General features: G+C 35.2%; 1 protein-coding gene across 2 annotated transcripts in view; it reads right to left on the bottom strand.

The window, feature by feature from the left end:
• The window catches only part of Gbe1 (1,4-alpha-glucan branching enzyme 1), a 227,105-nt gene that overhangs the window by 101,147 nt on the left and 104,162 nt on the right, over window positions 1-21,796 (bottom strand). For both annotated transcript variants that reach the window (XM_034515560.2, XM_076943070.1), the window contains exons 4-7: window positions 16,636-16,761; window positions 15,754-15,889; window positions 13,348-13,438; window positions 9,878-10,087 (exon numbers count right to left, since the gene is read on the bottom strand). In XM_034515560.2, the coding sequence (XP_034371451.1) occupies window positions 9,878-10,087; window positions 13,348-13,438; window positions 15,754-15,889; window positions 16,636-16,761 (563 nt within the window). The remainder of the gene's footprint in view (window positions 1-9,877; window positions 10,088-13,347; window positions 13,439-15,753; window positions 15,890-16,635; window positions 16,762-21,796) is intronic.

The following is a 21,796-nucleotide window of genomic DNA, read 5'->3' as shown; positions in this document are numbered from 1 at the left end:
ACACTTCACAGTGTGGATGACAGCAGTGATCAGAGCAATCTGAAAGAAGACCCATGAGAATAAAGCAGACATTTGTTTGTTTGTTTGTTTGTTTGTCGCTAAGAATCCCATTTTAATGTTATCACCCAATCTCAGTATTGGGAAAACATTTTTTTTTATTTATACTAAATGCTTTGACAATACTAAACATGCTTTTCACTAGAACAGAGAACCATAGTATAGCATCCTAAATCCAACCACAGTGATACATTCTTATAATCTCAGTGTTTAGAAGGCTGATGAAGAAATCCAGTATGAGTTAGGGCATTAGAGCTGCATAGGAAATTCAGAGCTACGCTGGCATATATAGCAAGACCTTAATTCAGAGAAAGCAGGGTCCTAAAAAGACATCTGACTTACAGTGCAAAGTAAGGAACTAACTCAAAACTAATTAATAAAATGACTTCAAGACCTGAAAATATTTAAATATAGCACAAGGATGCTTCATTTATTTCATAGCTCACAATAAATTAGTCCAGAGAAATAAAACCTTTATAGAAATCCTCACTAAAACTGGACAACAGAGCTGAAGATCAAGCATGGGTGGCAGCATGCTGGCCTAGCATGCCCTGGGTACCGGAATAGAAAAAACAAGCAAGCAAAAGCTGACTTTAGATCATTAACATCACGCTTAAAACATTAAACAATCTAACTACAGGTGATTTTAAACTGCATTTAATCTTTTCTTGGCACCTTACGTACAAATTTTGAAAACAATTTTGAGTTTTATAATGACTCAGGTTCGTTATGATCAATTATTATACAACACTGTGGTCTAATGATGCCCAGAGGGACAATTGCAACCTGCAGAACTGTTTGCTGCAGCACCTAAGTGGCCCAGCAATGCTGTGCTTTCAGTTCTGCTTTCTCACCTTGATAGGTTTTTCCCTTTCCCAGTGCTCTCAGAGGCGACGACTCAATACTATTAGCTGTGGATCACAATCGGTCATTTCAACAACTTACTCTCACTTTGAGTCTCCACCTAGAAGAACTTCTCATACCTTAAAAGCTAGTCTCAGACCTCAATGGACAAAGGCCCAGTGTCATTGTGTCGCATGCTTTGATGCTATGAAAACATGCTATTACTTGCATCTATAACTTTAATAATTCATCCCAGGACTAAGCTTATTAGTCTGACAACAAGATGATTTCTACAGTGATATCCTAACTGAAACTTGGAATGTCGACCTGGGGCTGATGCTAACTGTAAACACTGTCTTCAAGTCAGTATCCACATTTAAAATAAAATAAAATTTTCCAACTTAGATGTACAGTATTAAGAGTTTCACAGTGAATGAATGTTAACTGTAGCTGTCTTGGACAGGCTCCTACCTGGTTTCAGGTTGTTGTAAATAAAGAGACGGCTCGTTTACTCATTTACTAAAGTCAAGTAGTATTTGAGAGTCGGCTCAGTGATGAGGTTCTGCTAGTTTAGGTTTATAATATTCTCCTTGCTAACATAATAAAATTGAGCTAGAATACTACATTTAAGCCATAAATTATTATCAGCTTCACCACATTTGACTCCTTATAATATAACTGGAAGTCTGGGAGAATCAGAGAATCTTGTGACCCAAAAGTATACACTGGAGTCCAAAGATAGGCCTATTGTGCTGGGAATTTTATCAGTTTTACATAAAAATTCCTTTGTATTAAATAATGATTTCAAAATTCTAACTGTGTGACATTTAAAAAAAAAAGGAGACAGCTCATTTAAAGTGTGTTTCTAATTTTCTTAAGTAAAAAAAAAAAAATGAGGCTGAGTGAGACCATGTGTTCTCATGGAAAAAAAACTGACTGGCACTCGCTAGCAGCAGGAGACTCAAACAAGGCCTGTTTGTTCCAGATTACCAAAAGGTAAGACCTAGCCATGCTCCCCCAAGTAATCGGCCTTGTTTATCAAGTGTCTGAAAGCACAACTCCACCATAGTATTCTATATCCTTTGTGTTAGACATCTTAAGATACATTATTTTATGAAGTTTGGACTAGTGTCCCATGGCACATAAAAATATTATTCTTATGGCCTCTTCATGCATGAAACCAAGATTCAGGTATACCATGCTTGGTGCAAGATGCGAGATAAAAATAACCAAACCAGCAGCCATAACATTACATTATGGCAGATCCTTACCAAATGAATTCCTCTGATACATATTATTATTGTGCTGCTATTACTATTTGGAATAAAAGGCCTTTTTTTCTTCTTTTCATTACATCCAGCTATAAAGAATAAATTAACCAAAGAAAGGATGGTGATATGACCTCGTGGGGGAAGAACACAGCTGTGTAAGGAGAAGGACCTAAAGTTGAGTCCCCAGCAGCCAAGTCAAAAACTGAGCACAGCTGCATGTACACTTGATCCCCGCACCTGCAGGTAGAGACACGTGAATCCTGACAGCTCGATAGCCAGGTAACCAAGCTGAAACAACAAGATCCCATCTCAGTGACAGACTTGTCCCAAAGCAATGAGGAGAAACAAAGGAAAATATGTGGCATCCTCCTTTGTCTTCAGCGTGTGCGTGCCTGGGCCCACTCCCGCACATATTCACACATGTGAAATGCATACACACAAAAGATATCCTTACAAAGTTATTTTGTAATACCACCACAACTCATGCTAGTAAAAAAATTATGCAAGAGAAATAGAAAAAGAGAGTCAACAAAATATTATGTCCAGCCTAAATGAAACATAAGCATCATGGGCAAACCCTTAACCTTCATGTTCATTGTTTATAGAAGCAAACGTGCTACTGAAAATACAAACAAAAATACAAATAATTGTATGTTCACTATCTAATACAGTGTTTATCACAATGATAAAGAATCAGGAAGGGATAGGAAACAACAGGAAACAATAGAGGTCTGGAGAAGCAAGCTTATATCAGATGGTCAGGGATATATAAAACACCCAATAATTCAAAGTTTAAAAGACTCATCATGTTCAAGATGAGCCCACCTGGACAGCTAGCCCTAACACAATGCTAAAAACAAGGCCTTAGTGTTTTGTCACCTGAAGCACTGAGAGAGACTGCTAGCTAGCTACAAGAGATCCCACATTTTACTAGTGCTTTTAGATGCAAACTTTTTGAAAGGATTTCTTAAGCAAAAGCCTACTTTTGACAGGCACTTGGAGGAAGATGCATTTTAATATACAAAGAGGCAATAAAACCAATTGGAGGCTATTAGTTTCTCTAACAACAACAAGCACCGGGAATGAGTCAAGATAGGGCAATAAAGATGCCTAGTGCTAGTGCATTGGCGGGCACGAGGGTGGGGAAGAGGTACTGCAAAGAAGCCTGTTGACCTGAGTCTGATGCCCAGAAAACACATAGTAAAAGGACAGAACTGTTCTCTGTCCTCCACACATGCTATGGCACCTGGGCCCACATGTTCACGTGTGTGTACCCACGAGCAAAAATAAATAAAATTAAAACAAATGTAAAAACAAATACACGGATGAATGAGAAAAGAAAAATGCTAAAGTCCAGAGGTGCACAAATAGGGATGCTTCAGCCTTACAAAATATAAAATATATCTAGGGAAGTCAGATGTCAGAGAAAAAAAAATATTTCTGGTCACTAACCTAAATTAATGGAGGAGAAAGCCCTCAAAATGAACAATTTCATATTATTTATGAACCTTTTCAAATGTATGAGAAACCTATATTTTCTGAACATAAGCGGCTTGGTACAACACGGTTTATTTATCTGCCTCGAACAGTAAGGGAATCATTCAGCTAGAAAACCATGAAATATCTCTTTAGAGCTTCAAAGCTGCAATCCAGACTCTAGAAAATAGACATGCTTAAACAAGTTGTTCTGTTACACGCAGATAAAAACAGGGAAAAATTGATTTTTTTCTTTTTTACTTTTTACCTGCTTGTTTAAAAAAAAAAAAAAAAAAGGTCATAAAAAACCCTAGATATCATTATTATTATATACTCCACAAAATTCCCTGACTATAATGGATAATCGCTTGAATACAGACCTTAGAACTATTTTCACAAGCATGTGCCTTGTCTGAAGCTGAAAGTTGCTTTTAGGACAGTGGGAAGAGCTTTAGTTTTAAGACACTGTCCTACTTTCAAGAGAGTTTCAATTTAGGAAGGAGATATTACAGGTGAGTGAGACCGAAATACTCAGGATGCTCCCATGATATCTCTGTGCATCTGTGCCGTAGACGTGTGAGGAATAAATGAGTCAGATAATACCAGGAACAAAGTTTAGACAAAGACAGTAAAGCCTCACCCCTTTGCTGGCTTTGCATCAATAGAAAGAAACCTTTCAGCTAGGCTGAATAATCTCACCCGGCCTGTGAGCGAGGCTACACTTCTACTATTCAAACTCAATTTCAGACAGGTTAGGTTAATATAGAAACTTTCTTAATCTTTTCTACAGAAGAGAATTAGTCTGTCTGAGTTTTGAAGGTAACTTGACTTTCTTTGAAGGAGTAGACTTAACTGTTTTCCTTAATCAAGCTCAAGAAAGGTTCAGACTTCAACAGGAATAAATACGAAAGGAAAGGTGTGGGGGGAAACACTAGATGTAAATTATTTATGGTTTAAGCTTATTTTTATTGGATACCAAATAGTCTCCTAAAATGAATTTAACCAGCCCTTTAATGAATTTTAATGAAGAATAAACTGAGTTATGGCTGTATGTCCATAAGTGTGTTAGTACTTTTTTTTGGGTAGTTTATTTGCTAAAACTACACTCAAAGCTAACTGATTCTTAACACATTATTTTTATGACCAGCAAATGGAACAGAATTTGTCTGTCTAAAATTATGCCGTACCCCATCAATTAAAAATATTAAAGTTCTGGTTTGTCCCAAGAAATTAAAAACAAATATTTTAGAATTTTTGTGACAAATTCTAAACGTCCTTAATATTACAACCTCTAAAGTGCACAGGTTAGGACAGATGCCACATAAGTCCGTCAAGTAAACAAATGAGAAAATAATCAGAAGACACCTAATTTTAAAAAATGTATATTTTTGTGGTTATTCCTTATTTAGTCTATAAAAGGTCTCAATATGTGCTATATCAGTCAGCTCCTTAGCACATTCTTCAACAGAGTATTAATTATGTGCCACGTTAGTAGTATATTACCCACATTAGAAACAAAGGAACATTTTCATTTAGCTTCAGCAAGGCCAAAAACTAGGCCTTTGATAACCATAATAGTGAAAGATCCTTTGGAGATGGGATGAAGAAATGGGACAAAAGCAAGATTCCTGTTGCTTGACATATGAACTTCTCCAGTCACCTCAACCTCTCTGTCCAATGCACTCCTGGACCTGAACTGATCTACAGTAGGTAAGTGCATCATGGTTAAAGGCCATGACGCATATCAAGAGGTTATCAGATTCTGGCTCTGTGGTGTTTTATTTATTTATTTATTTATTTATTTATTTATTTATTTTTATTGTTTAGTTTCTCAGGTCACATAGTCCCCATTCCCAACCTAGAAGCTATCATTTTTCACACCTTCACAGAAAACTGATTCAGTTAGCTGAACCCACATCTCCTACCTTGCATTCCCTGTCATAGTTAGGGTTTCTATTCCCGTGAAGAGACATAATGACCAGGACAACTCTCATATAAGAAAGCATTTAACTGGAGATGGCTTACAGCTCCTATGTTTAGTACATCGTCATTATGGCAGGAGGCAGGGCAGCACTCAGGCAGACATGGTGCTGGAGAGGTAGCTTAGAGTTCTATGGCTTGATTGGCAGATGGCAGAAGGAAAAAAAAGAGGAAAAGACACTGAGTATATAAGTTTACTCTGCCATTCACATTAGGAAGTGAAGAGTCCTCATCTGAACTTTCATAATGGAAGTATACACCTAATGTAAAATGTTGAAGGTGTCAATGTGTTGTCATGAGTGGAAATGTTGACATGTGACATAAGAAACAACCACAATTAACAATATGTTTAAAACTATGAATTTAGATAAAAGAAGGGGATAGAGGAGAGGGAGGGGCTGTTTAAGTGGGAACAGGCAAGAGGGGGTACAATCAGGATACAAACAAAATAAATAAATAAATTGATGGAAAAATTTGGTTACATTCCAAATATAGCTCATAAAATATTTATAGATATTTTAAAATTTTAAACCTTGAACTAAGAAACCCAGAAGTCCTAAATTCCGTACATAAAAAATATTCATATTTCCCAAGAAAAAATAGTTTACTTAAACACAAACTATGGGTTCACCTGTATTTTAATTATAATATTAGGCATTTTTATTCATGTCCTGGATGCTTAGTTTTTAAACTTATTGCTAATTATGGTTGTGTCATATGCTCATTAAGTAATACATCAATGTATAATAACCATTTAAGATTTATCATTAAGGACTGTTTTAGTAATGATCTTATTGTACATGTTCAGATATGCTAAAATTGTGTTGAGAAAATGGGCTTATGTTTGGAATGCAAGATTGGTTTGACATCAAAGATAATCAATGTAATTCATCATATTAATGAATAAGAAGAAAAATCATATATTACATTATCATTAACCAACTATGAATATTGAAATATACTTTAAACAAAGGGCCTCCTTCATTTTCTTCCACACCACTCTTGTAGAAAAGGAATCATTGGGTTAACAAAACCTAAATATTATGCTGTCTAATTTAAGGGGCATTTTATTACACATAATTATGATTATAGAAGAATAAAATTAACTTCTATTTGCTTCTTTTTCTCAAGGATGCCCAATAACTCAAAATAAAGTTAGAATATCTTTAGTAATTGTCACACTATGAACCCCTTATAATAGAATGTAGTTATACTAATTTCACATCCAAAAGAAATTTTAAGAGGAAAATGATTCATTAGCTTGACTGTGAGATGCAGAATCTTATCTGTTAAAGTGATATTTAACAAGAAGGGCAGCCATTTGACAACTTGATAATGGTAGTTAAGGCACAGTAGGTACTTAACTTCAACAAATCTTAGATTGCTAAAGCAATCTGGATGAATCCAGTCAATTTCTAGAATTCCCGAGGAATATATAAGCAGAATGCAAAATTAAAGTCCCCTCGTTATAGTTACTATTTTTCATTTCTGGGTACTCTTGGAACTTATGGGTGACCGATTTATCAAAAGAGCTCTCTTTACCAACCAAAAAAGGACAACTCTTTGCTTGCTATTAACTGTCATTTGTAATTTAGCAGAGTTAGAAGGCAGATCCGTGGAGTAGACAGTAAATTAAAACATGGGCAGCTCCTGATTGGAAATTTATTCATGGCAGGTAATAGTACAGTCAGGATCTCTGGCATTACTCAGAGAGAGATTTAATTCTGATAAGTTAGATGATGGCACTTGAATCAGAGATTATAAATGGTGACAGGTTGTGACATATAGATAAGATGAAAATGAGCAACATCACTCTGCAGAAGTGATTCAATATAGATGAATTTCTTGAGCAGTCATATAATTATTTTAAAATTCATTTTAAAGACTTTAAAGAACAAGCCTACACTTTAATTGAACCACACACCACTTATATATCTATTTGTCAATAGATTGTAACATTAATCAACTGATCAGAGGAAAAGAGTAGAAAATAAATTATATTTAAAATATGGAATGGAAATTGTCATTTCTGATTTCCTCTGAATAAGGCACAAACTCAAAATCATAGACAGGCTAGTTATCATATGAAGAGAGCAAATGTGAAGTACTGAGTTTTTACACAGCTATATGCATGAGAGGGATATGCACTTATAGCCTTTAAAAAGCAAGTTATTCATATTTATAAAAGATACTTTTTATTTTGGATTTGTATGCCTTTTGCATTTTCTAATGTAGAAGTGCATTATTACATTGCCTTTTTTAGATATAATTATCTATACTCCAGAAACATGGTAGAGATAAACAATTTTCCACATGGGCAGGTATCTTAATTACCTCTTTTGAATTTGTGAAGAAGTCTATTAATTGTGATCAAATCTTGTTATATGTGGAGATTTCATAACATGGGTTTTAAAACTCCCTGGTGTTTTCCCACTGAATGAGGAGACTACTACCTCACCTCATGAATCTGATTGACCAATCGTTCACAGCAGAAGTGATCTCGTACTAACTACCAAAGCCAAACTATATGAAACCCCGTGATGAACATTCTGTCTCTTAGGAAAAAGCACAAGGAGTACATGGGGTGGGGGTGGGGGGCCTTGTGGTCATGGCTGATGCTTATCAGCAACTGTGCATTATGGGAGAAAATCATACTGAACATAGATGTCCTATTTTTAATGACAATGTTGCATAAAAATACAACAGGAAAAGTGTGTTCAGATTAAGAGCAGAGTAAACACGTGAAGTCACAAATTTGAGGATGGTTCATCAATGTGAAAAAAGTAAAACTAAAAAAAAAAAAGGCAGAGTAGACTTGTGAATGTTAAATTTATACACATGGCTTTAGAGTAATGATAAATTATCCAAGCAAGAAGTAATAGAAGGCAATAAATGTTTGTCTAGCAATTTCCTTTCTTATGGAAGGAAACATCTTAAGATATACAGGACATAAAAGAAAAGTGGATCAAATGGATATTTTTGGACAGAATATCTACAAAGAAGTGAAACTACAGGATGTACTAAGTAGAAGTAAAAGACTCCATCCAACAGAGAAGCTGGTAAATCAAGAAATACACAACTCAAAATAGCTTCAGGAAGTTGCTGAAACTGACAAGATTCACAAGGTTCTTTCCCTACCAAAGAATATATAAGTTGAGAAATACTGTCAGACAAGGTGGGCTACTTATAAGAGGCTTAAAACAAGGAGCCTCCTTTAGAGCAGGGAAAACCTAAACCACCCAGAGAAACAAAGAACACAAGAGCTGCCAGGAAATGATGCTCTCCAATGCTGTGAACATTGCAGCTGATTACATTTAAAAAGCATAATTGGATAAAAATAGAAAACTCACAATGTTTTCAATTGATATTCATAACTTAGCATAAGTGAAACTATAAATACATGATGTCATTCATTTTGAAAGTAGCAAAGATTCTAGTACCAAATATTCAGGTTGAGTGTCCCTAGTCTATGTATTTGATATCCCTCAATCAGAAATCCTTTGTATTTTGATGCTACAAATTGAAAATTACACACCTAGTCTCCTGAGATGGGTTAAGATCAACATACACGCATGTTAAAATACTCTATAAGGAATCAAAATCCATAATCAGATAGAATATAGTGTATACATGCATATGTATATATGTATATGTACATGTATATGTATATATATATATATATATACACATATATATGCTAGCAAAAAAATTAATTTTTTAAGCACTAAAACTTAGTCGATTTATTCCTGAAATGGGACATGGGACATGTACAAAACAGTCTCATTTTTTTTTTTTTTTTTTTTAGTAATTTAGCTATAAAAAGAACCATTGAAATACTGCGGACATCTAATGACAGGAAGTATGAGTTTTTAAGAGGCCTAATTAAAACAATAAATATTTCTTTAATAATAGATTTTCTATGATTGATCCAGCAAGATAAAGCTACCAGTTAAATGTTAATAATAAATGACTTACATTAAAATTTTAAGTGTCAATATCATCAAAGTATTTTAAAAACATAAACTGGAACATTAACAGGATAACTCCATAAATAGGAGCACTATGCAATCGCTACAATTCCTCACATAATCAAAGTGATAGCAGTCAAAGTGAAAGCATTAACTAACAGCAACAGAGCACACACACAAAATTGATTATTGAAAATAATCAAAATTAATTTAAAACAACAACAATAAATTTCTTGTTAGGAATTAATTTAAAACAACAACAATAAATTTCATGTTACTTACCTGGAATAGATAAATAATCTACTGTCCCAAAGATCATGGGTCCCTCTGGGTCCTGAATGAAAATAGCAGGAATCGGTCCCATCAAACATGTTTAACCCATCTTCTGAATTTTTTGAAGCGTGGCTATGAACCACATCTAGGAGGACTACAATGCCCATTGAATGTGCTGTGTCAACAAGTTCTTTCAGCTCTTCCGGAGTTCCATAACGACTGAAGGCAAAGGGTACAAAGAATCATTATATAACATTGAAGACAAACAGTAATTATACACCAATGCCTATGACAAGCACAATATTAAATATTTTCAGCACACAAATGCAGTTAGATGCTACTTATATATACTCAAAGGTGCTACTTGCTATAAAGTAAATTAAAAGAATTAAATAAAAACATTAATTAACTAAAACTATTAAATGGAACTGATATGCAAACCAAAATTTACATTTTGAATTAATAAAATAATAAAACTCTATGTTTTTATCTTCTTGGCTTGTGATATCTGTAACCAAACCTAGCCAATCATGGTCACTGATGTTTTCCGGCTGCTTATCCCTCTGACTGCATACAACTGAACTGCTAAGAAAGGGCCCGTAGAGTACCTCTTTCTTCAAAGAGGTATGTCCATTCTGTACTTGTTCCTAAACCAAAAATCCACAGAATTAGAGGTCTAAGAGAATGAGCCATTTTTGACCAATAGGTCACACATGCAGGAGAAATGGGTATTTTGTAAGTAGTCTCCTAGTCTGCCTGTAGTAGACAAAAAATCTCTTCCAGAATGCTGGCTCCTCAGGCCAATCTTTGCAGGACTATTTCCCATGCATCAATGTTGCCTTCTAGACACATAAGTGCCCTTGAAATTGTTATGCTGTCTCTTCCCCATCAGATGACATGTCCCTAAATAACAGAGGCTGTGGACATGTGTCTTTTCCTGACACAGTACAGTGCTTAGCTTGTAGCAATCCTCCTAATGAACAACTCAACTGGCCAATTAAGAGCTGTCAGTTCAAAAGGTAAAACAAATCCTGTTCTCCTCTACAAAAACACTGTGACTGTGTCATGAGAAGACTGAGGTCATAAGAAGGACATTTCTCACACAACATTAGGGTTCGCCTGCAGCACGGTACCCATTGCTTTTCTTACAATAGGCACCATTGAGCCTGGTGTTACTCATTCTCAATAATGTGCAGCTGCACATTTCATTCACCTATATCTTGCACTCTGTTTTTGTTCATCAGATATGTATTAAGATATCTACCATGAGCCATGTGATTCTCTATATTCTAGAGATGGCATAGTGAATATTATTAACATCACTGTTCTGGGATTTACATTAAAATGAGGAGAGAAAAACATAAACAGGATATGAAGGGTAACATAGCAAACAATTTTTCCAAGGCAAAATGAAAAAAAAAAAAAAACAAAAAAACAACCATTATTCTAAAAACCGTCTTCTGTGAATGGTTCACATAGGTGATACTGAGCAAGAAAGAAGAGAGGGAAAAGACACAGCACATCTCCAAGGAGAGTATTCAGCAAAGTGAGTATGGGTACAGGAGCAGACAGGATGCAGGGAGTCAAAAGCATATAAGACAAAACTAGACATGAAATAACATTGTCCAGTGAGAGAGGGAAGGAGGGAGACAAGAAAGGGAAGAGAGGAAGGGAGGGAGGGAGAAGGGAGGGAGCAAGGAAGGGGAAAGAAAGAGAGAGAGAGAGAGAGAGAGAGAGAGAGAGAGAGAGAGAGAGAGAGAGAGAGAGAGAGAGAAAGAGAAATAAGCCTGTCTGATAAATGCTGTCATATGACCAATAGAAAATCTGTGGTTTTCTGGAGAGGTAAATCACCAAAAAGGAATCAGCGGGGGATTCATAAGATTTAACATTCATCTTTAAATGCTTTACTTGGGCTATCATGTAGAAAACAGATATTTGAATCAAGATAAATTTAATGAAGATGAATAAAATTCAAATGGCCAGTGAAGAACGACTGAAATAAACCAAGTAAAGGACTGGCAACGTGGACCAGAGGAGATGCACAGGGGCAGGTGAGCAGCCAGATTTAGGCTACAATATGGAGTGGCAGACGGCTAAGGTTTATAGTAAGTAGCGTACAGAGACAGACATAAATAGAATAGAGAGTATAATGTGAACAAAGATACAGGCTTGAGCAATTAGAAAATAAAAATGTCACTTACTGAATAAGAAAAATGAGGGAGAAGGACCACGGAGGACATGGTGAGGCATTTAATTTGCAACATTAAAGACATGTATACAGAGTACTGAGGAACATAACCTACATGAACTAGAAACGTCAACTTGGGAGTTTGCACAAAAGGTGCATTAAAGCCTAGGGAAGGGATAGAAATGGAATGGAACAGAAGTAAAATGTTTCCTGTTCAGTACAGAGATGCAGGTGGACGAGCAGAAGGAAGGAGCAAAGGAACATAGGCAAACAGTGAGGGGAGAGGACACATCAGGATACAGTGTTCAGGAATTAGAGAAAAGAAAGTCTTCCAAGGAGGTGTAAGGAAGTAGGTGAGACAAATGATTCTGACAGGTAGAGTTAACCAAGACAAGCCACTGCGTGTCAGATGTGAAGGTCACCAGCGGCTTTAACAAACACACTGTTTAGTAGAGAGAGACAACTTACTGAATGAGTTCAGAAAATAACAGTTATAAAGCACTTAGAGACTATATTCACTTGCATGTGTGTGTGCCTGCGTGCGTAGCTCATGCAAAGAGAACTACAGGAAGATGTAGGGAAACTGGTTAGTATCTCCTTCTAGACTCTTAAATACTTAAGCTTACTTCTAACATTATATCCTCAACTATACGATTAATACAGTTTAAGTCCACTTCCAATATCACATCAGACTGAATCTACAGTCAATCTGGGGGTATTAGAACAACAATTTATTGTTAGCTATTAACAGTAGAAACATTCTATGTTTGAGTACAAAATGCATGTCTATTTCCCCACACTGTAAGCTGCATGAATTAATGGTGGGTTTAGACAATTAGTAGGATTCAAATTGGTGGCACATGGGACCATTTAGTGTAGTCTTTCTCCCTATAGATCCATATTCTGGGAGACTTAAGAGTGAGAGATCAGTCTGTCTGTGCAGTGTAGAGTCTATTTATAGGCTTTTACCTTATATCAATGTCGTCCTACAGAAAGGTGTGAGTTCTTTGCTGGCTTGGACAGAACACAAATTCAGACAAAGTAAGTGCATCCAAAAGTATAAGTCTCAGTGAGTAGGAAGATATTCACCAGTGGACGTCATTCCATAGAATGTGACGTTAAATGTAGACCATACATCTGAAGAAAGTCAATGACCTCAGTACAAGAAAACATTCAACTTCTTCTAACCACTAATCCTCCATGAGGTAACAAAACAAAACTAGGTTGAATGTTAAAATTCAATTTGATTATATTCTCTAAATAAACATGGAGATGAAACATCCATTTTTACCTTGAAGCTGCAAAAAAGCTGGTGATTTGGTACCCAAAACTGGCATAGTATGCATGCTCCATGATTGCCATCAGCTGAATGCAGTTGTACCCTATATGCACGAAACCCAAAGGAAGTCAAGACTACCGTTTAAAAAGAACAAAAAAAAAAATTCTTTTTCTGAACACATCACGTTTACAAAGACGCTGGAAGCTCTAATCATCATGCAAAGTCCTACCACTTTGACACAATTTACTTGTCTGACCTCCTAACACAATCGGACATTTGTCTCTGAGAGTCACAGTCTGCCTACTTATTTGAAATGTCTTCATTTTAATAAAACAAATGATATGCAAATGTACACATAATTTTGCTTCAGAATATTAAACATGGAAATCTGCATATGCTAAACTTCAGTTTTACTTGGAATATCCATACTGAAGATTATGGGGTGAAATAAAAGTGACTGATTGCATGATATAAGCTTTTTCCTTTGCCTCTTTGGATTAGGATTCAGACACTTTAACATATATATAGCTTGAGAAATATTACCAAACTCATTTCTTTTGACAAAGTAGCTCTTTTGAAGCCAGGAGTAAGGTCCCTGTGGGATTAAACTAAAGCAACAGTGTGTATCATGTGCACATACAAACACTGGCCAAACCCACAGCCCTTCTTTGTCCAGCTGACTATGTTTTTCTCTATTGGTAAATGAAGTTACTCAAAAAGTAGAGATTGTCCTCCAAATATTCATAGCAGAAGTAGAATTGGACATAAGTAAATAATTAGAGAAAAGATAGAATCTCTTGATCTTATAATGAAAACACAAAACAAAAGCTTTTTAAAAATCAGGGTTTTTTTAAATTTTCTAAAAACAATTTGACCATTTTTCACATACAATCTGGTTGCTTAGAAAGTTTTATTCCTGCAACACATGTACTAAATAGTATTATTATTTTCCTAGTGTCCAATTCATTGGAGCTTCATAATTCTCCTAAGGAGAACATAAAAGCAGATTCACTAACAAGTCACTTAAAAATATAACTAAACTTCTGCAAAAATCAAATTCAAATTCATTTCTTTCTCTTTAGTTGCTGTTTTGCAGCTTCTCGTGACTATTTTCCCACATTATGGATTCTCTATCACTTATACACCCAAATGCAGGATTAGGAATTTATATATTTGAAGCATTTTTCCATGGTCTTATCATTGGCATGTTGTTGAAAAAGGAAAATGATTTACTTCTATTAAAATTGACCGAAACAGAGGTATTGATTCTTGCTCAGATGATGGGCACAATGATCATGCACCTTAGACTGAAACTCCGAGTTTTCAGTTAATTCTCCATTATATAATAGGTATTATTCTTCTAGAGTGCCACCTCAGATTCCCGTTGTTTATCTAAATCGCACTAATCATGCCTTGCTTCCTGTCTTCCCTATGTACAGTGCTAGGCAACCTAAACAACGTTGCAGAAGGAGCATCTTGTGCTGCTGAGCCTATAGTAAAAGCCGGGTATAAATAATTTATTATTCTATAATAGGGAAAGACCTTCTTCAATAAGTGTTTATAACATTGTGCACATCCACCAATGCTAACAATAAATTTAATTAATTTTGGTTTCTGAAATTATACTTCAAAATCACAGATAATTAGGACCTATACATAAGTGAAACCTTTAACCCTGACTTGCATTTAAATCTTTCCTGTAGCTAAAAACTAAACTCCCCGGCAGAAGTGACAGAATTAAATGTGCTTTGTCTTCCTGTCTAGCTAGTGCAGCAGGTAACAAATACACTGAAATTTTTTTTTCATGAACAGCATTATCTATAAAAAAGAAAATAATAGATAAAATATCTATTGAAGAAAGTAGTCGGCCAAATACTATCGGTTATGCTGCTTCTCTGAAGACAGTCTATGTCATGGTGGTCTGATACATGCACGTCTCAACGTGTTGTAAATGTGGTCCGAAATGTTTGTGAAAAAAATCATCCAGGCATTGGCACTGTATTACAATGAACCCAAAACAAATTCAAGACACCTGAGAAATACAAGATTTTTTTTCTCCATAAAAAACTAAAATGGACAGTCTATAATCAATGGCCACGACAAATGATAAAGGTTATCTTCTGTAGGAAAGTAATTACACTTGCATATTTATCTACAATTTGGAAGCCATCAGTTCACATTACTTTAAATTGAAATTGGAATAATATCTTGAATGCTTCTGTTCTATCTTATTCCATTTCTCTCTTCTATGCTATCACTATTACAGAGCAATTGGAGAAACCTAAAATAAAATGCATTTCTATTACATATTTAATCTCATAACTCAAAAAAGAGACACTTGTAATTAGCTTTTCTAGTAAGAGAACAGTCTTATTAAAATTTTATCTGACTGAAAAAAAAATCACAGTTATTACTTACCAAGGTCTTTGATTCTTGGTAGAACATTGCTGGTAAAATGTTTGTAAGAAGCTATTTTTCCTTCATGGGAAGAAATTCCCACATGACATTCATAAATTCTTAGGCTTCTTGGTTTCTTAGGTCTGGAATGCTTGAACTACAGAAGAAGAAGTTACATATGGAATTAAAAAGAGAGTTCAGTTGTAACACTACCTAGTTGAGCATGGGAAATTAAACAGTGGATAAACTCAGCAAAACACTTGTGACTATCCTTCCACATCAAACGCAATGGCTGCATGCACTGTGTTTCTTAATCATCGACAGGATTGTATTAACAAACCCATTTATTAAAAAAAAATAATGTAATGGCTCATGCAGCATCACTGACTGGAGAGAATTCTTTTTCTTTTCCTTTTTTTTTTTTTTTTTAGTTTACGCTTTAGGAAAATAATATAGAGTCTTGATAGGTGCATGTAATTTAATTATCTAATACAAATCATTCATTAGCAAGATTGAGTACTATATAAGCCTGCCATCCCAATGCCCCTGTCATAGCTTCACTAATCCATCCCCACAAGTCTGGTAGTAAAGATATTACATTATTTAAATCATTGTACATTGGAAATTATAATTCAAATATTAATATTTCTTTCTTGATATGTTTATAGAAATCTACTGGTTTGACTGACTTCAAAACAGGCAGAAAGAAAAATTTACTTCTATAATTCATTGGCAAAATATGACAGACTGATATAAGAAGTATAATATAGAAACATTATCATGCAAAACACTAAACAAGGAGTGAAGAAAGAATTTGAGCATTGTCATAAGAGCTATACAAGCAAAAATTCATTTCTTTAGAAATATTGAAGTAAGCAGTTATTTAAAATCTGTTGCTCTCACTTTATAGGGTTCTTCTGGATCCCAGTGTATCCAATCATAGTTCACATTGTTGTTCTCCCGAACCACATACTTTGCCCATGGGGAAATGCGATACAGTATCTCACCACTCTTACTAGTAATAACTACCTAAAAAGAAAACGAGACAGTACTGATTCAGAATAGGCCCGCAAGTCTCACCGAGTCCACAACAGTTAACGAGCATTACTCTATGCAGGAGCAGAATGAGCTAAGAATTTAGGTGAGTTCCCAGGTATAGAACCACACAATATATTTAAATTCTTGGCTCATTTGCTATTACCATAGGATCATTAAAGATATTTATAGATTGTATATTACATGACATGACCTTCTCTCAATTTCCATGTTTGCAAACCAACTATTAGAGTAGTAAATTAAACATATTTCATACGCTAAAAAGACACGATTGTTTGGAAATTGCTATCAGTAAGTCAATCATCCAGAGGAAAGATTCCTCTTCTTTGGGACTGAGAAAAAAAGAGTTATACAGTCATCGCCTTCTTTACTCCTTTGTGGGAATAAGTTGTAACATATTCAGATGCTGAATGAGTAGAATTGTTTAATCCTTGAAACGCATACACATACAAACACAATTTTAAAAAAATGTCATTAAGTGGAAATAAAATACTATAACCAGTAAATACTATTCTTTTAATACAGTCATTCTCGATACCCCAATGCTGCATTACTTTAATATATTTCCTCATGTTGTGGTTACCTTCCAAATAGAAAATTATTTCCACACTACTCCATAATTGTAACTTTGCTACTCTGATGAATCATAATGTAAATATTTTAAATGTAGTATATCTGATATGTAACCCTTTGACCCTCAATGGGGTCATGACCCACAATTTGAGAACCATTTCTAATATATCTAGCTATCCTTTCTGTTTTGTGAACAGAACAAAGCATCATGATGAAACATTTTTATTTTTGCTGACTGTCTTGTACATTCTGATATTACTAGAAGCCACTTAGTTATAAGTGCCAGAAGAAACAGACCCACTATTAGCAACCAAACTCTTATACCTTGTGTTCAGTTTCAGAACGAATCTGATGTTCTTGCTAGGGATGCTAATACCATTTCTTAAGGTCATGCTAGAAACAGCTTTGTGAAAACTACAAAGCAGACAGACTTACTGAATACTACATAAAAATGTGTCTTTCCAAACTCACCAGCCCACTACAATGAAGCAAAACCACTGAATGAGCTTCAGCCAAGTGAGCCTACAGTTTCACGTTGTGTGGGGCTTGAAAATTAAGAAGCAGAGAAAACATAGTTTTGGATTCCTTCTTTAGAGCTCTGAGTAATAATATGTCTTCAATCTGGAAGTCCCAAACTTTCTGCCAGAACTTATGAAGTGGTAACAGAAAAACTCACAAGCTCGTCATGAAGATATAATCAAAGGACATAGCAGACAAAGAGTCACTGAATGCATCATTTGTCCAACTGTTCTGCTTCTCCTTACTCTAACATATATACCTAGGGACACATCTTATTATAAAGAATGTCAACATTCATTTTCATTCTCCTTTCATAAAAAGTCCAAGTGATGTTTAAAGCAATCTTTCCACAAAACGGGAAAAGTCTATGGTTGTTACGCAACTGCTTTCTAATGGCTCTGCTGTTGTGTGCTCCTCACTAACACACCTTGTCCAGGATAAACACTTCATGTTCAGTGCCTCGTCACGATGTCCTTATTCTCAGTAACCAATGAGTAGCACCATGATAAATCCAACCAAGAGACAGACTAATAAAGGAAAAGATCTATTTTTGTATGTACTTCTGTTTGTAGATACTTTTTGGAGGGAGGACCTGGCTTCCTGAATATTTTCTATATTCTAGTAACTTCTGATTCCATTTAGCACATTTCAGATGTTAGTACTCTTGCATGCTATAGTAAGACCTTTTAAAATTTACTAAAGGGTGGGTACAAAATTCCACTTGATGCTTTCATACGAAAGATCTTATTCACAGCTTTGAGTATAAAATCTCTAAATATAATTTATCAGAGTAGAAGTCTAATAAATAATAATCTCAAGGTCTCGTCAATTTTAATTATGTAATTAGTTCCATGGAAGCAATCATGGTATATCTATAAAAATGATGTCCCTGTCTAATAATCACTTAATGTTTTTATTAATAAAAAAAATAATAATGAATAATATCTAAATGTTAAAAAAACTACTAATCCTTAAACAAGAAATGTTCTTTCAAATAACAAAAAAAATATGTATTAAGTTTCATTAATGTAAATGCACAGAATAGGGTGATGGAAGATTTTCTTGTCCATTTGTAGTTCAATTACCACTTTATCCCTTGTATAGCTTCTAAATGTGAAAACACTACTAAAGATTATAAATATGTGACCTGTATAATCAAACAATTCCCGGAGTTCCTTCTACTTTAGTTTTACATTTTTTATACATTACCTTACTGGTACCCATTTACTCAACAAAATGTATCAGTACAGTAATAGGTAGAATAGCATAATAACATTTATATGGCCAATAATTTGTGAAATTATAATGTAACACTGATATAAATGCTAATTATTTTAGAGGATCCTTTTATTTAATATATCAAACTACTTATATAACGTATGTAAAGGTTATATTAAAAGTAATTATCAAAATAAATAAAGGACTCAATAAAAGAATCCTCTAGATATACAAAAATCCAATCAACGTAAATGAACTGTGTGAAGACAAATTCTATATACAGAATGTCATCTGGAACTCAAGTGTACAATATAAAACAATTTAATGAATGGCCAATATCTAAAAATAAATAAATAAATCAGTGATCTGTCATGGAATGAATATCTTTTGAAATCTTTCTTGCAAAAGAATGTCTTCGATGCACTGGAAAATTGCTGAAATAAGAATTCTCTTCAGGTGGCCAGAAATTCTGTATAAAAACAGGGACGTGCTCAGCTGGTTATAACAAGCCAAGCGTTATCATATTCTGGAAGACAGTGCTGAAAGTAACTTCACTTTCATGGCTGAATATATAGCAGACATGCAGAAAAGATGCAGATATATATAATATTCAGTTTGCCCAAGTAAGTCCACCAAAATCTCAAAATCTCATGTTAGAAGAAGGTGCAGTCATTTACCAAAAGAGACAAAAACAAAATAAAAAACAACAAAAAAAAAAACCTGTTGAGAATAAAAAAAAAAAAAAAAAAAAGATACTGATTAAAGAAACTATTTAAGAGATTCAAGTCACAAAGGATACAACCAAAGTCATTTCTAAGTTGTGAGACAAAGCTAACTCTTCTTTATTTCCTCCTTTACTCCACCTCTTGTGAGAAAATTGACTAAAATAGCAAACATCACAGAAAATGATGTTATCATATATATACACATAAAAGTAACATACATGCCTTCCAATCATATGAGACAGGCCACAGAGGACAGGCTTGTAAATTGTGAGCTGTTAACTAATTAGTAGCTGAGTTATGGTGAGTTATAGAAAACTCGGGAGGATCACAGTAGTGACTAAGTTTTGTCCTACAAAGTACTCAGTAATATAAAAATGCTCTTATCTCAGTGAGTACAGCCAAGACTGTGTACAATACTTGTTATGACCATTTCTCATACATGTGTCTACATATCTGAATGACCAATATACCAAGAGTTCTAATATACCAATATTAGAACCAATATACCAAGTTCTAATGCACTCCTCCATAGGCGGAAAGAGATTTGCCTTCTCAAGCTGACACTCTAAACAGTCTTTCTCTCTCTCTCTCTCTCTCTCTCTCTCTCTCTCTCTCTCTCTCTCTCACACACACACACACACACACACACACACACACACACAGACAGAGACAGAGAGACAGACAGAGAGACAGAGAAAGAGAGAAACACAGAAAGAGGAAGAAAGAAAAAATCATGTAAAAATATGAAAAACATGTTTAGTTTTTGGTTTTAGTTTTGTCATTGTTTCTGTTTAATTTTGTTTTGTTTGTTTTGTTTTTGATACAGGGTCTTCCTACCTAACCCTGGCTGGACTGCAACTTGCTTTGTAAACAGGCTAGTCTAAAACTCAGAGATGCACCTGCTACTGCCCCCTCCTCTAAGCTATTATCTTGCCCTGAGGTTACCACTCCCTTAATTCTATTTAATATGCTTAAAAACAGGATTTAGCTCCATTCTACTTCCTGATACTTTTTAAATTCTTGAACTGTAGACTTTGTATTTCTCCTTTCTCAGTTTCATATAGCTGACCAAAACACTCTTCAGAAGAGTGAACTATAGGACTCAGTCTATGCTAGGCTTTTTTCAGATTCCTTTGTCAATACAATTAAACTGAATCTCTTCACTTTAGCCTTAGGCAGACTCTTCAGAAATAAGCAAAAAGCAGCCACATTCTTCAGCAAATACCCCAAGAACAATCTCCAGGAAACATACTAAAACTCTTCTCTGAAACCTCTTGATCCAGGACTCCATGGATCAAGCACCATGGAGCACCTCAGCACCACCATCTTCCATCTTGCTACTAGTATGGTCCAATAAGCCCCACTTAAAGCATTCCACTGGACTCCAAAGTCCCAAAAATCCACATTCCTCTGAACAACAGCATAGTCTGCATATCATAGCAGTATGCCAGTTGCTGATACCAACTTCTATCTTAAGGTTTTTCTGCTGTGAAAAGACATCATGACCAAGGCAACTCTTATAAGGACAGACACTTAATTAGGGCTGGCTTACAGCTTCAGAGGTTCAGTCCATTATCATGATGGCCAGAAGCATGGCAGCATGCAGGTAGACAGGGGGCTGGAGACAGACAGAAGGAGACGATAGTCCTCAGGCAACCATGAGGAGGCTCTGATTCTAAGTAGAGCTTCAGCTAGGAGACCTCAAAGCCCACTCCTACAGTGACACATTTTCTCCAATAAGGCCACACCTTCTCAAACAGGACAAAACCTCCTAATAGTGCCATTCCCTGAGGACCAAGCACTCAAAGGCATGAGACTAAGGGTGACAAACCTACTCAAACCATTACAACCACCAAGCCCAGAACACACAAAAATAGTATTTACTGAAGAAAATACATTAATTTCTCCTTTATTCCAGACAAGTTCTCTTTGTAACACAGGCTGTTGTTAGGCTGTTCTGTTTCCAAGTTTCT

Source organism: Arvicanthis niloticus, chromosome 12 (assembly GCF_011762505.2).
Source record: "Arvicanthis niloticus isolate mArvNil1 chromosome 12, mArvNil1.pat.X, whole genome shotgun sequence".
Lineage (NCBI taxonomy): Eukaryota > Metazoa > Chordata > Mammalia > Rodentia > Muridae > Arvicanthis > Arvicanthis niloticus.
This window is presented reverse-complemented; position numbering and strand designations above follow the sequence as displayed.